General features: G+C 44.6%; 1 protein-coding gene across 2 annotated transcripts in view; it reads right to left on the bottom strand.

Moving 5' to 3' along the window:
* Positions 1-14,412, bottom strand: part of NFYC (nuclear transcription factor Y subunit gamma) — a 115,870-nt gene that overhangs the window by 12,355 nt on the left and 89,103 nt on the right. For both annotated transcript variants that reach the window (XM_069756984.1, XM_069756985.1), the window contains exons 4-6: positions 9,953-10,066; positions 8,441-8,536; positions 897-1,067 (exon numbers count right to left, since the gene is read on the bottom strand). In XM_069756984.1, the coding sequence (XP_069613085.1) occupies positions 897-1,067; positions 8,441-8,536; positions 9,953-10,066 (381 nt within the window). The remainder of the gene's footprint in view (positions 1-896; positions 1,068-8,440; positions 8,537-9,952; positions 10,067-14,412) is intronic.

The raw sequence follows: 14,412 nt of genomic DNA, 5'->3' as shown, positions 1-14,412 counted from the left end.
ACCACCTGACTGGGCAATATACTACGTGGCTGGGCAATATACTACGTCGCTGGGCAATATACTACGTGGCTGGGCAATATACTACGTGGCTGGGCAATATACTACGTGGCTGGGCAATATACTACGTGGCTGGGCAATATACTACGTGGCTGGGCAATATACTACGTGGCTGGGCAATATACTACATGGCTGGGCAATATACTACGTGGCTGGGCAATATACTACGTGACTGGGCAATATAGCATGTGGCTGGGCAATATACTACATGGCTGGGCAATATACTACGTGACTGGGCAATATAGTATGTGACTGGGCAATATACTACGTGGGCTGTGTAATATACTACGTGGACATGCATATTCTAGAACACCCAATGCGTTAGAATCGGGCCACCATGTAGTTGTACATATAACCAGGGCTGTGGAGTCGTAGTCAGACAGCGAAAATATATAATAAATTGGGTTCAGTAGTTCAGTGCAGGATGTGCTGTTAAAGTTTTTCTAAGAATTTGGGAAAGTTCTGAAATGTCCTATAAATGTTTGTTCTGTTTCTGATCAAAGAATCTCGGATTTTAGTAGAGATGAATCTGTGCTGCACTTTATGTACATATGTCAGCAGTGACCAGTGCTGTGAAGTCAGGTTTGGCTAACCGACTCCACAGCCCTACATATAACTATAAACTAGGGAAAATTTGGAACAATAGGTCCAACAAGTGGGTAGATACAAGCAAGCATTACTTTCCTTTGCACTGTTCCTCCTCAACTAAGATCTGATAGAGTTATAATACCAATTTTTAATTCTAGTTTACAATTCATGAAATGTCCATTTCATTCAAGCCATCTGAAATAAGGGTAAGAGACGTAGCAAACATGTAGGCGTAACCATATTCATCTGACCTGTCCTTGCTGTGGCTGGGCAATAATAATCTGGCCAGGCTGGAGAGTGGTAGAAGTAGTAGTCTGCTGTCCAGCCGCTTGCCCCTGGACTTGCACAGCCGCTGGTTGTTGCGCCAATGTAAAGTAGTACTGGACAGGTTCTGCTGGGGTCACGGCTTGCCGAACCTCTTCCTAATCCATTCGATAAAAAAAATAAAATTAATAAGCTATACCACAAACGTTTCACATGTTTTAATAATTTCTCTGATGAAGCCCCTTGTCAGCGTCTCCAAGCTCCACTCCAGGTGACTAACAGGACTATATACATACATGAAAGAAATAAACTAAAGTGGTGCAGGTAGAAGTGGTGCACTCTTCACACTAGGGGCCCAATTCACCAATACCGGCATTGTTCACACCGATCTTGGTGAGGAGATGCAATGGTGTTCTATGTTCTCAATTCATGAGAAATACTAATGCACACATTCCACAGGAATGCTAGACGAGATGTGTGCACCACGCCACAAATTCTACTCCAGTCCTTCCTGGAGTGCCGGTCGCAATTCACCCGCCCAGCCCCAGCTACGCCCACTATGTTGGAGCTTGGAAAAAAAAGGCATAACAACATCAAGACTCACATCATTTTAGCGCAGCTTAAAGTTGCACCAAAATTATGACTTTTCAAAGCTACATCAGAATACTGGGGTAGAGCTCTGATGAATCGGGCCCAATGTGTTCTTCTAAATGACGCCGGAGTGTTTCAAGGAAAAGATTGAATGGAGGGCCAGGTTTCCTTTAACGTGGTCCATGTATTACCGGTAAGTGTACTCGCTTCAAGTAACAGCTCGTTTCTAGTGAACATTCTCATCTTCTCCATCTCTATCTGCTGACGGTTATTCCATGGCTGGGGGAGTAAACACCCTTCTCCCAGCCACATCATATTCACAGCTGAGAGTGTAGGATGTTTACAGACCCTGCACACGGCTTTCACTCCATGAAAACCTTAGAGCGCCCGTTCTCCAACAGAACAAGGATTTGATATATCCGTTACCTTTCCTCTCATCCGCTCAGCTGGCAGATACCTAAACATTTTTCACAAAGGTCCCCATTGTGTCTGGTTAGGTTGTTCAGAAATAAGGGGCAAGGTGGAAGAGATGCTACACACCAAAGTCTTACTGCCGGAAGAAAGTCGACTGCCAGAAGGTTGCAGAAAAGGTAGCATTATCGGCAGAGGTTTATTTTTGCCTTAGGCTTCTTTTACACTTGCCGCGATTTTGCGACCCCCAATAGATTTCAATGGGGCCGCAAAAAGGGCATGCGCAATCTTTTTCACAGCTTACTGACACGGCCCCCATTGTAAATCAATGTGGCCACAAAAACGGAAGGTTGTTTTTGTGGTGCACCGTTACTTTCGGTTTTGCGGTCCATTATTGCAGCAGACCTTGAAAATTGTGACGATACGGCACACAGTAACGGGCCGCAAAAACCCCGGTAAGTGTAAAAGAAGCCTTACACAAACTATGCTACAGTGAAGCCACAAAGAAGCTCTGTAAACACAAACCGGGGAAAAGCAATTACGGTACATTAAACAGGGATTTTTACCAAATTATTCATGTTGAACTGGACACACATTAATATATATTTGGTTTAGTTTTTTTTTTTTTAAATTTCACCTGTTGGAGATATTAGCAAAGTAGTTGGCATCTAATGGGTTGAAAAAAAAAAAAAAAAAAAAAAAAAGAGGATGGTTTCTTGTACACTTTATGCCAAAATTGTGGCGTGTGTGTGTGATTGCGTGTCATCTGCTGAACTCCGACTTAAACTTTCTTCAAGTCTGCCAAGAAGTAACAAATTTGCTTTACAAATCCCCTAACATTTTTTGAAGGCTATAAAGACTTTGATTTATCAAAAAGCGTAAGTGCCAGAAACGGAAGTAAGGCTATGTGCACACGTTCAGGTTTTTTCGCGTTTTTTCCGCGGTAAAAACGCTATAAAAACTCATTAAAAACGCATACTTTATGCATCCTGCATGTTTTGTGCACATGATGCATTTTTTTCCGCAAAAAAAAACGCATCGCGGTAAAAAAAAAAAAAAAAAAAAAAAAAAAGCAGCATGTTCATTAATTTTGCGGATTTTCTGCGTTTTTCCAGCTATTCTATGCATTTGGGAAAGAACGCACCAAAAACGCATGCGGATTTCTAGCAGAAATGTCCGGTTTTTGTCAGGAAAATTTCTGCAAGAAATCCTGACGTGCGCACATACCCTAAAACACTGACAAGTTGCAATATTTTTGTGTAACTTGAGGCTGTGCAAAAATTTAGCGACTTTTATTTTTTCCTTCACACCACTTACACCCAATGCTGCCAAAATCGGAGAAGTTGTGGGCGCGTGTTACTCCAATCATGTCCCTCTTAGTGAATTGGGCGCCGCCGACTCCAACATGTACCCTCATCACAACCATAATCTGTCTAATAACTAAAAAAAAAAAAAAAAAAAAAAAAAAAAAAAAAAAGGTGCAGCTCTGCATTTGCTATTCCAACCATCTAACGTCATCTCGTTCCCACACCAAATTAATTAAAAAAAAAAATAATGATAAATAATTTTTTCTGGCTCTTACAAGATATGAACCAGACCGCAGATTGGCAGCAGTCCCCTAGAAGTTGATCCTAGGAAACAGTTGAGGAACACAAAGCCGATTACTGGTCTGGGAGTATCGATTTTTTTCTCACCTCCTTGGACCATTGACAGGTAGTTAGGTCGAGGGTTCCCCACTTATATTTCACCCATTATCCTTGGCAAGAGGAGTGCAGCAGCCAACAGCTGTAAACATCCGACTGAAAGCTTTATTCCATAGCTTCATAGCTTCCAGTCAAGGATGTTTACAGCAGCTGAGACTGCCTGGAGAACGCGGAGCTGAAACAGTAGTAATCCAACTCGGGCGCTAAGTCTTTCGGGTCTTACTGTGCTCAAATATTATTTGGAATCCAATTCTACTTTTAGAAACCACAACATGACAAGCTAGGAGGTGCAGATACTAGGTAACAAATCTGCAACTTAATTGCTCAGTATAAGAGTCAAGAAAAATGGTCTTCAAGGACAAAATGTTTTAGTCCAAAAGCAGAAAAGCCAAGTGGTTAACAGTACATCCCCCCTCCTTCTGCAGCCGTCCTTGATTGACAGCGCTTGTCTAGGCAGGAGCTAGCAGCGTGTCTACTACAATATTACACAAGTGCTGCCAGTAACCATGCCTGCACAGAATGGGAAGCGGAAACTGTAGAAGGGGGTTTCTGCGCTTGGGCGAAAGGAGACAGAGCCTGCTCCTACAAAGCCAAATGCTGGCAATCAAGGAAGACCGAGCAGAGCTTCATGAAGAAGAATCATGATACATGATGTATGTTCATGCGTCAAAGACATCGTTGGTATATTGGGATAAAGATGGCTTTTTTTTTTCAAAATTAGCCAGCAGATCCTGCACGAAGAAACACAATGCTTTTAGGATTACATTATTACAATGTCTAAAAGATGCCGGGCTTTGTTTGATCAAGCAAAGTTCTCTTAGCCATCAAGGGGAATCTGTCTCCAGGATTTTGCCACCTAATCCTAGAGCAGTGTAATGTAGATGCAGAGACCCTGATTCCAGGGATGGCTCACTTGCTGAGCTGCTTAGTGTAGTTTTTATAAAATCACTGTTAATCAGCAGAAGGTAACATGGTAGCAGGTATACTGCTCCTCTAATGGGAGTCAATCAAATTCATGAGGTCCGTATAACTTCATCCCCAATGTGTGTAGACTGCGCATAGGCAGAAAGTTGCTATTTAGTAGTGTGAGCAGCGTTAAACAGAGGTCAGCATTCAGTTATCTGCTACACATAAAACAGTGATTTGATCAAAATGACAGAATGCAGACTAGTAAGTGACACAGCTGGAAACAGGGTCTCTGCCCCTACATTATGCTGTTCTCAGATGGGGAGCAAAATCCACATACCGTATATACTCGAGTATAAGCCGAGGTTTTCAGTCCATTTTTTGGGGGCTGAAAGTCCCCCTCTCGGCTTATACTCAAGTCATACCCAGGGGTCAGCAGGGGAGGGGGAGCGGGGGCTGTCTAATTATACTCACCTACTCCTGGCACGGTCCCTGCACGTCCCTGGCTCCCCAGCTTCTTCCTGTACTGAGCAGTCACATGGTACCGCTCATTACAGTAATGAATATGCTGCTCCACCTCCCTTAGGGGTGGAGTCGCATATTCATTACTGTAATGAGCGGCAACGGTGACCGCTCAGTACAGGAAGAAGCTACAGCGCTGGGGAAGGAGGGACTGCACCGTGCCAGGAGCAGGTGAGTATAACGGGGAGGGGAGCGCTGCGCGACATTCACCTGCTCCTCGTTCCAGCCGCCGCTCCATCTTCAGCGACTTCTGCAGTGACGCTCAGGTAAGAGGGCGCAGTGACGTGGTTAGTTTGCGCCCTCTGCCTCAACGTCAGTGCTGAAGACGCTGAAGATGGAACGGCACCGGAACGAAGTCAGGTGAATATTGAAAGTGCCGGGGGACTGAGCGACGGAGAAGTGAGTATGTGATTTTTTTTTTTTTATCGCAGCAACAGAAAATGGGGCAAGTGTCTGTAAGGTGCTCTCTTATGGGGTCATAATGTTTGTGCAGCACTATAACGGGGCAAGTGTCTGTATGGAGCATCTTGTGGGGCCATAACGTTTGTGCAGCACTATATGGGGCAAGTGTCTGTATGGAGCATCTTGTGGGGCCATAACGTTTGTGCAACATTATATGGGGCAAGTGTCTGTATGTAGCATCTTATGGGGCCATAACGTTTGTGCAGCACTATAATGGGGCAAGTGTCTGTATGGAGCATCTTATGGGGCCATAACGTTTGTGCAGCACTATAATGGGGCAAGTGTCTGTATGGAGCATCTTATGGGGCCATAACGTTTGTGCAACATTATATGGGGCAAGTGTCTGTAAGGTGCTCTCTTATGGGGTTATAACGTTTGTGCAGCATTATAATGGGGCAAGTGTCTGTATGGAGCATCTTATGGGGCCATAACGTTTGTGCAGCATTATAATGGGGCAAGTGTCTGTAGAGAGCATCTTATGGGGCCATAACGTTTGTGCAGCATTATAATGGGGCAAGTGTCTGTAGAGAGCATCTTATGGGGCCATAACGTTTGTGCAGCATTATAATGGGGCAAGTGTCTGTAGAGAGCATCTTATGGGGCCATAACGTTTGTGCAGCATTATAATGGGGCAAGTGTCTGTAGAGAGCATCTTATGGGGCCATAACGTTTGTGCAGCACTATATGGGGCAAATATCTTTATGGAGCATCTTATGGGGCCATAATTAACGTTTGTGGAGCATTATATGGGGCAAGTGTCTGTGTGGAGCATTATATGGAGCAAGTGTCTGTATGGAGCATCTTACGGGGTCATAATCAACATTTGTGCAGCATTATTTTGGGCAAATGTGTCTATGGAGCATCTTATGGGGCCATTATTAACCTTTATGCAGGATTATATGGGGCATATTTTAATATAGAACATCTTATGGGATCATCAAACTTTATGGAGCATTATATGGGGCTCCTGATTCAATATGGATACTCAAAAACACTTAACCTACTGATGTCTCAATTAATTTTACTTTTATTTGGTATCTATTTTTACTTTTGACATTTACCGGTATCTGCTGCATTTCCCACCATAAGCTTACACTCGAGTCATAAGTTTTCCCAGTTTTTTGTTGCAAAATTAGGGGGGGGGGGGGGGTGGCTTATGCTCGAGTATATACGGTAGCTCATTTTCCATAAGAAGTTTGCGGCTCTCTGAGGATCCACAAAAAGGATTAAACATGCAATCTAACAATTGTAAATCTTACTGATACATGTGAACATGATGGAAGCAAGTAATATCACATTCCTCAAGTGGATAGCTGAGGTGCTGTCTGTATAGAAAGTGGCGCCTGTACAGTCATGGCCAAAAGTTTTGAGAATGAGACAAATATTAATTTTTTTAAAGTCTACTGCTTCATTTTTTCTAATGGCAATTTGCATATACTCCTGAATGTCAGAGTGATCAGCTTAACAGCAATTACTGTACTTGCAAAGTCAATATTTGCCCAGAAAATGAACTTTAACCCCCCAAACACATTTCAACATCATTGCAGTCCTGCCTTAAAAGGAGCAGCTAACATCGTTTTAGTGATTGATCCATTAACACAGGTGTGGGTGTTGATGAGGACAGGGTTGGCGATCAATCAGTCATAAGTAAGAATGACATCACTGGACACTTTAAAAAGGAGGCTGGTGCTTGGTATCATTGTTTCTCTTCAGTTAACCATGGTTATCTCTAAAGAAACAAGTGCAGCCATCATTGCACTGCACAAAAATGGCAGAGAAGAGTAACGCAGCTACAAAGATTGCACCTCAGTCAACAATCTATCGCATCATCAAGAACTTCAAGGAGAGAGCTTCCATTGTTGTCAAAAAGGCTCCAGGGCGCCCAAGAAAGACCAGCAAGCGCCAGGACCGTATCTTAAAACTGTTTCAGCTGTGGGATCGGACTATCAGCAGTGCCGAGCTTGCTCAGGAATGGCAGCAGGCTGGTGGGAGTGCTTCTGCACGCACTGTGAGGCGGAGACTCTTTGAGCAAGGCCTGGTTTCAAGGAGGGCAGCAAAGAAGCCACTTCTCTCCAGAAAAAACATCAGGGACCGACTGATATTCTGCAAAAGGTACAGGGAGTGGACTGCTGAGGACTGGGGTAAAGTCATTTTCTCTGAAGAATCCCCTTTTTGATTGTTTGGGACATCTGGAAAACAGCTTATTCGGAGAAGAAGAGGTGAGCGCTCCCACCAGTCTTGTCTCATGCCAACTGTAAAGCATCCTGAAACCATTCATGTGTGGGGTTGCTTCTCAGCCAAGGGAATCGGCTCACTCACAGTCTTGCCTAAAACACAGCCATGAATAAAGAATGGTACCAGAATGTCCTCCAAGAGCAACTTCTCCCAACCGTCCAAGAGCAGTTTGGCGCCCAACAATGCCTTTTCCAGCATGATGGAGCACCTTGCCATAAAGCAAAGGTGATAACTAAATGGCTCATGGAACAAAACAGAGAGATTTGGAGTCCATGGCCTGGAAACTCCCCAGATCTTAAATCCATTGAGAACTTGTGGTCAATCATCAAGAGACGGGTGGACAAACAAAAACCAACAAATTCTGGCAAAATGCAAGCATTGATTATGCAAGAATGGACTGCTATCAGTCAGGATTTGGTCCAGAAGTTGATTGAGAGCATGCCAGGGAGAATTGCAGAGGTCTTGAAGAAGGGTCAACACTGCAAATATTGACTTGCTGCATTAACTCATTCTAACTGTCAATATAACCTATTGGTACTCATAATATGATTGCAATTATATTTCTGTATGTGATATAAACATCAGACAAACACTAATAAAAACCAGAGGGCAGCAGATCATGTGAAAATATAATTTTGGTGTCATTCTCAAAACTTCTGGCCATGACTGTACAGATTCAGCATTTGCAGGAAGAGACCTACCTGACGTTTTGGAGGCTTTAGCTCATCCCGGGGTACAATGTCGATAAGGAAATCAAACTGGTCAAATTTTGTTATTGCCATAGCAATGTCGTTCCTCTAAGAAAACAGACAGCAAATATATTATTCGTAGAAACGGTTCAAGGACATCGACTTTTTTTTGGATTAAACTTTTATTTAAAGGGAAACTTATGTAAATAATTAAAAAAAAAAAACGTTATAGATCTGCAGATATAGGGTTAATCTGCAGGCTAACAGCGTTCTTAAGTCCTGCACTGAAATCCCGCCTGCTAGGAGGAAATTATTTCTCTCTACAGCCTCTGGCTTTCTGTCATAGAAGTGCGACCGGCGCAGCTTCAGTCACCGCTCAGTACATAGTGAGCAGCGGCTCTAACCACCAGGTGGATTTGTAGTGATACACTGCGGAGCCGGCTGTCAGTCAGTGTCGGGGCGTGGTTACAGCTACTGCTCACTGTATACTAGAAGGTGACTGAAAGCGGCTGCACCTCCATGAATGAAAGCCAGAGTGGGCTGGGAGGAATAAATCTCATTTCCTCCTGGCAACCGGGCTTTCAATGTGGCATCAAGCAAGGCTTTAGAACACTATTAACCCCATATCTGCAGGTTGCTAGCTTTTTTTCTTTTTTTTACATGAGAGTTTCCTTTTCTTAAGCTCTAGGAGATAAGCATGCTAACAGGGTCTTATTGGGAACAGCATATTGGATTGGACTGCAAGATATGTAGAGCGTCTAGCAATACATTTACTAAACATGCACTTTGCATCAGGACTGGAGTCGGAGCTAGTTTTGGGTAGTTATTAGAAATGTATGGACTTCAGCTTTATAAAAAATAAATACAAAATCACCACCTTCCTCATGTTGCATTTACACAGACCGATAGAGGGGTAATCCGCACTCCCTAATAATTGGCCATTGTAAAACCGCCTGTCTATCAGTCAATGGAGCAAATCTATTGTTCTAATTAATTTTTAACCTAGTTTTGAAATGATCACTCAGCATCATCCTGGATACGTAATGCGGTGATAAAATGTATGCTGTATGTACATATCTACTAACAATCGTTCTGTGTGATTGGAAGTGCAGTTGGCTTAACTACATAGGCCATTAAACGACCGCAGATTGACTTACGTAGCAGTCGTTTAAAGCAGCAATGGTCGGGCAGCATAACTGCAGCCTTAGTTAATGTCTGAATGACATTGTTTTACCCACCAAAAATGAAATCAGAGCATAGAGAGATAAAGTAGTCGGAAATCACTCACTGCGGAACCCTGGTTTTAAGCATGGCTGGTCCATCTCTTGTCATGGAGGTTTATTTGTTAGCCAACATGAGATAAATCTTTATGAATAGAGTAGGTGGGATAGCCTCCCACTATAAATGTCAGCTACAGCTGACTGAGTACAATTATTTGCGCCTTTGTTGAGAAGTTCAATTGGACAATAATATCTAAGAGCTGACGGTTCCCGTGAAGGCCTAAAAGCACACCAGCATCACTACCTGCAATGTTCTCCTTTTGTTGTCTTCTGTGTGAATCCAGGCACGCAGGGTCAGCTCCGTTATAAAAATCTGGGCAGCTTTAGCAAATAGTACAGGAGCTTCAGCGCTGATCATCTAAATCATAAAAGAACATTAAAAAAAGGAGGTTACAACAGAGAAAAACTTGCCAGTCACACAGCCACTGACCACCTAAGAAAGGACAACCAGTTTTACAAAAAGTTGTCAGAGTTGGGTAGGATCAACATAACACCAAAGACTTTTTTTGCTCAACTATGAGTTGCACAATATTTAGGGCATTCCAAACAATTTTATGCCATACGTCTGGTGAAAACGGATATACAGATATTAGAATTTTGAACAAATGCACTGCCTAATCAAGTGATCCCCAACCTTTCTGACCTTGAGAACCACATTCAGCTCTCATCCCCCTCACAGTAAAGGCAACCAAAGCCCCCATTACAGGTAAAATGATAGCCAAAGCTTTTTCATATAAATCACCTTGACATAATACCAAAATCCAGGGGTTCCCACAATACCCCCATTCAGTATTCTCCAACAAACTGTCGCATTCATCTTCAAGCACCTTCTCTGACAAGTTCATGATCCAGTCTCCAGCGAACCATGCTCAAATTCTCTCTAAACCCCCAAGAATAGAGTATGTGCACCCCGAACTGCTCTTCTCTGCAGGACAAGTCACAGAATTCACCATTTTGATATGTGCTCTTCATACCGGTTTGCTAGACCTGAAACTAATGAAACAAGCATGGAGACTGCCACGAGCCACAATTCATGGGACCGCAGGCCACATGAGCTACAAGTTGAGGACCCCTGCTCTAATGATTCTTTTCTTAAAGGGGTTGTTGCGTCAAAATATATTGATGATCTAGCCCCAAGATAAGTTCTCAATATCCAATCAATTTAGGTCTCCAACAAAAAGCTGAAAGATCCAAGCTGGCTGTAAACTGGAGGGTCATTATCACCAATTCTAATTCACTATGGTAGAATACACACAGTATCCATTACAATGGCTTCACAAAAAGTATAGCCCTGTACACTTCAGAATTCATCCGGCTGCTTCTATCCTCAGTCACATCATCAATAAGCACTAGTGACCCAGTGCCACTGGAAGAAATGTATGTCTGTGCCATCACACTGCCTCCACCATGTTTTACAGAGGTTGTGGTGTGACTTGAATCATGAGCAACACGTTACAAGCCTTCTCCATCATTCTGGTACAGGTTGATTTTAGTTTCAACCGTCTAAAGAATGGTTTTCCAAGACTGGGCAGCCTTCTTTAGATTTTTTTGGCAAAGTCTAATCTGGAATTTTTAAGGCTGATTAATGGTTTGCACTATGTGGTGAACCTTCTGTATTTGCTCTCATGAAGTTTTTTCTTTATGATACTCTTGGATATTGAAGCACAAACTTCCTGGAGAGTGCTCTTCACTTGGGTGGATGTTATGAATGGCTTTTTCTTCACCATAGAAATGATTCTGCCATCATCCATCATTGTTGTCTTCTGTAGACGTCCAGCACTTTGAGTTCCCAAGCTCACTTTTTTTTTTTTGCAAAACATACAAAAAAAAAACAACTGTTGATTTGGCTACTCCTAACATTTCTGCAAGCTCTCTGAAGGATTATATTCAGACTGTATCTTCCATTGAGAGCACGTTTGACCACATAATGTGGGTTCACAACAGCTTCCAATTTCAAATGGATCAACTGGAATCAGATAGATCTTTTACCTGCAAAACTGATGGATAAATGAGGGAATAAGCCCATTAAAGAGTTCTTGAAATCTCCCTTTAGGCCTCTTTCACACATCCGTGTCTCCGGTACGTGTGGTGACAGTTTTCACACGTACCAGAGACAAAGACACACACAGACCCATTCAAATGAATGGGTCTGTGCATGTCAGTGTGTTTCCACAGGCTGTGTGTCCCCCACGTAGACATGTCTGTTTTTTAATGTCAGCACGGGCAGCAAAACATCCCGCACACGTGCACACTGAGAACACAAATTGATGTCATCCGTGTGACACGCATCGGTACCGGGGAAGAAGCGCTACAGTAAGCGCTGTTCCCTGGCGGCAGGTGCTGAAGACGGCTCTCATCATTCTACCCTGCTCTGCCGGAGATCGGCGCCAGCAGAGGAGAAGGATGAGCATTATATTAAAGTCAGAACGATGACAGCAGGTGGGGACACCTCTCCATTACTAAGCCGTGGGCTTGATGTCACCTGGCAAAACAAAGGTGACATAAACCCCACAAATATGAATCCCACTTGCCACCGCTACAGGGCAAGCGGGAAGAGCCGGGTAAAGCGCCAGAATTTGAGCATCTAATAGATGCACCTTTTCTGGGCAGCTGAAGGTGGAGGAGGGAGGCTATATCAATAGCCTCTTACCAGCCTGAGAAAGCTGTGAGCTTTAGCAAGGCCGGTTGTCAAAAATGGGAAGGGGGGGACCCCCGTTTTTTTTAAAATTTAAATAATTTTAAAAAAACAGCGTGGGGACCCCTCTATTCTTGATAACCAGCCTTGCTGGAGCTGAGGGTTGCAGCCCCCAGTGCGTTTTGCATGGTTGGTTAATTAACCCCTTCCCGACCTGTGACACAGCGTATGCGTCATGAAAGTCGGTGCCAATCCGACCCGTGTCACAGAAAGATCGCGTCCCTGCAGATCGGGTGAAAGGGTTAACTCCCATTTCACCCGATCTGCAGGGACAGGGGGAGTGGTAGTTTAGCCCAGGGGGGGTGGCTTCACCCCCCCCGTGGCTACGATCGCTCTGATTGGCTGTTGAAAGTGAAACTGCCAATCAGAGCGATTTGTAATATTTCACCTAAAAAACTGATGAAATATTACAATCCAGCCATGGCCGATGCTGCAATATCATCGGCCATGGCTGGAAATACTAATGTGCCCCCACCCCACCCCACCGATCGCCCCCCCAGCCCCCCGATCTGTGCAGCGCTCCCCTCAGTCCTGTGCTCCGCTCCCCCGTCCTCCTGTCCGCTCCCCCCGTGCTCCAGTCAACCCCCCCGCACTCCGATCACCCCCCGCACAGCGATCCCCCCCGTGCTCCGATCACCCCCCCCCTGCACAGCGATCCCCCACCCCGTGCTCCAATCCACCCGCACGCACACCGATCCTCATCCGTGCTCCGACGCCCCCCACCCCGTGCTCCGACGCCTCCCCCCCGTGCTCCGACGCCCCCCCGTGCCCTGATCTCCCCCCCCTTATACTTACCGAGCCTGCCGGTGTCCGTCTTCTTTCCTGGGCGCCGCCATCTTCCAAAATGGCGGGCGCATGTGCAGTGCGCCCGCCGAATCTGCCGGCCGGCAGATTCGTTCCAGAGTGAATTTTGATCACTGAGATATAACCTATCTCAGTGATCAAAATAAAAAAATAGTAAATAACCCCCCCCCCCTTTGTCACCCATAGGTAGGGACAATAAAAAAAATAAAGAATTTTTTTTTTTTCACTAAGGTTGGAGTTAGAACTAGGGGTAGGGTTAGGGGTAGGGTTAGGGGTATGGTTAGGGGTAGGGTTAGGGGTAGGGGTAGGGTTAGGGATGTGCACACGTATTCTGGTCCTCTGCGGATTTTTCCGCAGAGGATTTGATAAATCCGCAGTGCTAAACCGCTGTGGATTTACCGCGGTTTTTCTGCGCATTTCACTGCAGTTTTACAACTGCGATTTTCTATTGGAGCAGTTGTAAAACCGCTGCGGAATCCGCAGAAAGAAGAGACATGCTGCAGAATGTAAACTGCTGCGTTTCCGTGCTGTTTTTCTGCAGCATGTGTACAGAGATTTTTGTTTCCCATAGGTTTACATTGAATTGTAAACTCATGGGAAACTGCTGCGGATCCGCAGCGTTTTCCGCAGCGTGTGCACATACCTTTAGAATTAGACTATGTGCACACGGTGCGGATTTGGCTGCGGATTGGCCGCTGCGGATCCGCAGCAGTGTTCCATCAGGTTTACAGTACCATGTAAACATATGGAAAACCAAATCCGCTGTGCCCATGGTGCGGAAAATACCGCGCGGAAACGCTGTGTTGTATTTTCCGCAGCATGTCAATTCTTTGTGCGGATTCCGCAGCGTTTTACACCTGTTCCTCAATAGGAATCCACAGGTGAAATCCGCACAAAAAACACTGGCAATCCGCGGTAAATCCGCAGGTAAAACGCAGTGCCTTTTACCTGCGCATTTTTCAAAAATGGTGCTGAAAAATCTCATACGAATCCACAACGTTGGCACATAGCCTTAGGGTTAGGGTTGGGTTGGAATTAGGGTTGTGGTTAGGGGTGTGTTGGGGTTAGGGTTGTGATTAGGGTTACGGCTACAGTTGGGATAAGGTTTAGGGGTGTGTTGGAGTTAGAATTGAGGGGTTTCCACTGTTTAGGCACATCAGGGGGTCTCCAAACGCAACATGGCGCCACCATTGATTCCAGCCAAT

Source organism: Ranitomeya imitator, chromosome 3 (assembly GCF_032444005.1).
Source record: "Ranitomeya imitator isolate aRanImi1 chromosome 3, aRanImi1.pri, whole genome shotgun sequence".
NCBI lineage: Eukaryota > Metazoa > Chordata > Amphibia > Anura > Dendrobatidae > Ranitomeya > Ranitomeya imitator.
The sequence above is the reverse complement of the archived record's forward strand: the minus strand, read 5'-3'. Positions and strand labels throughout refer to the sequence as shown.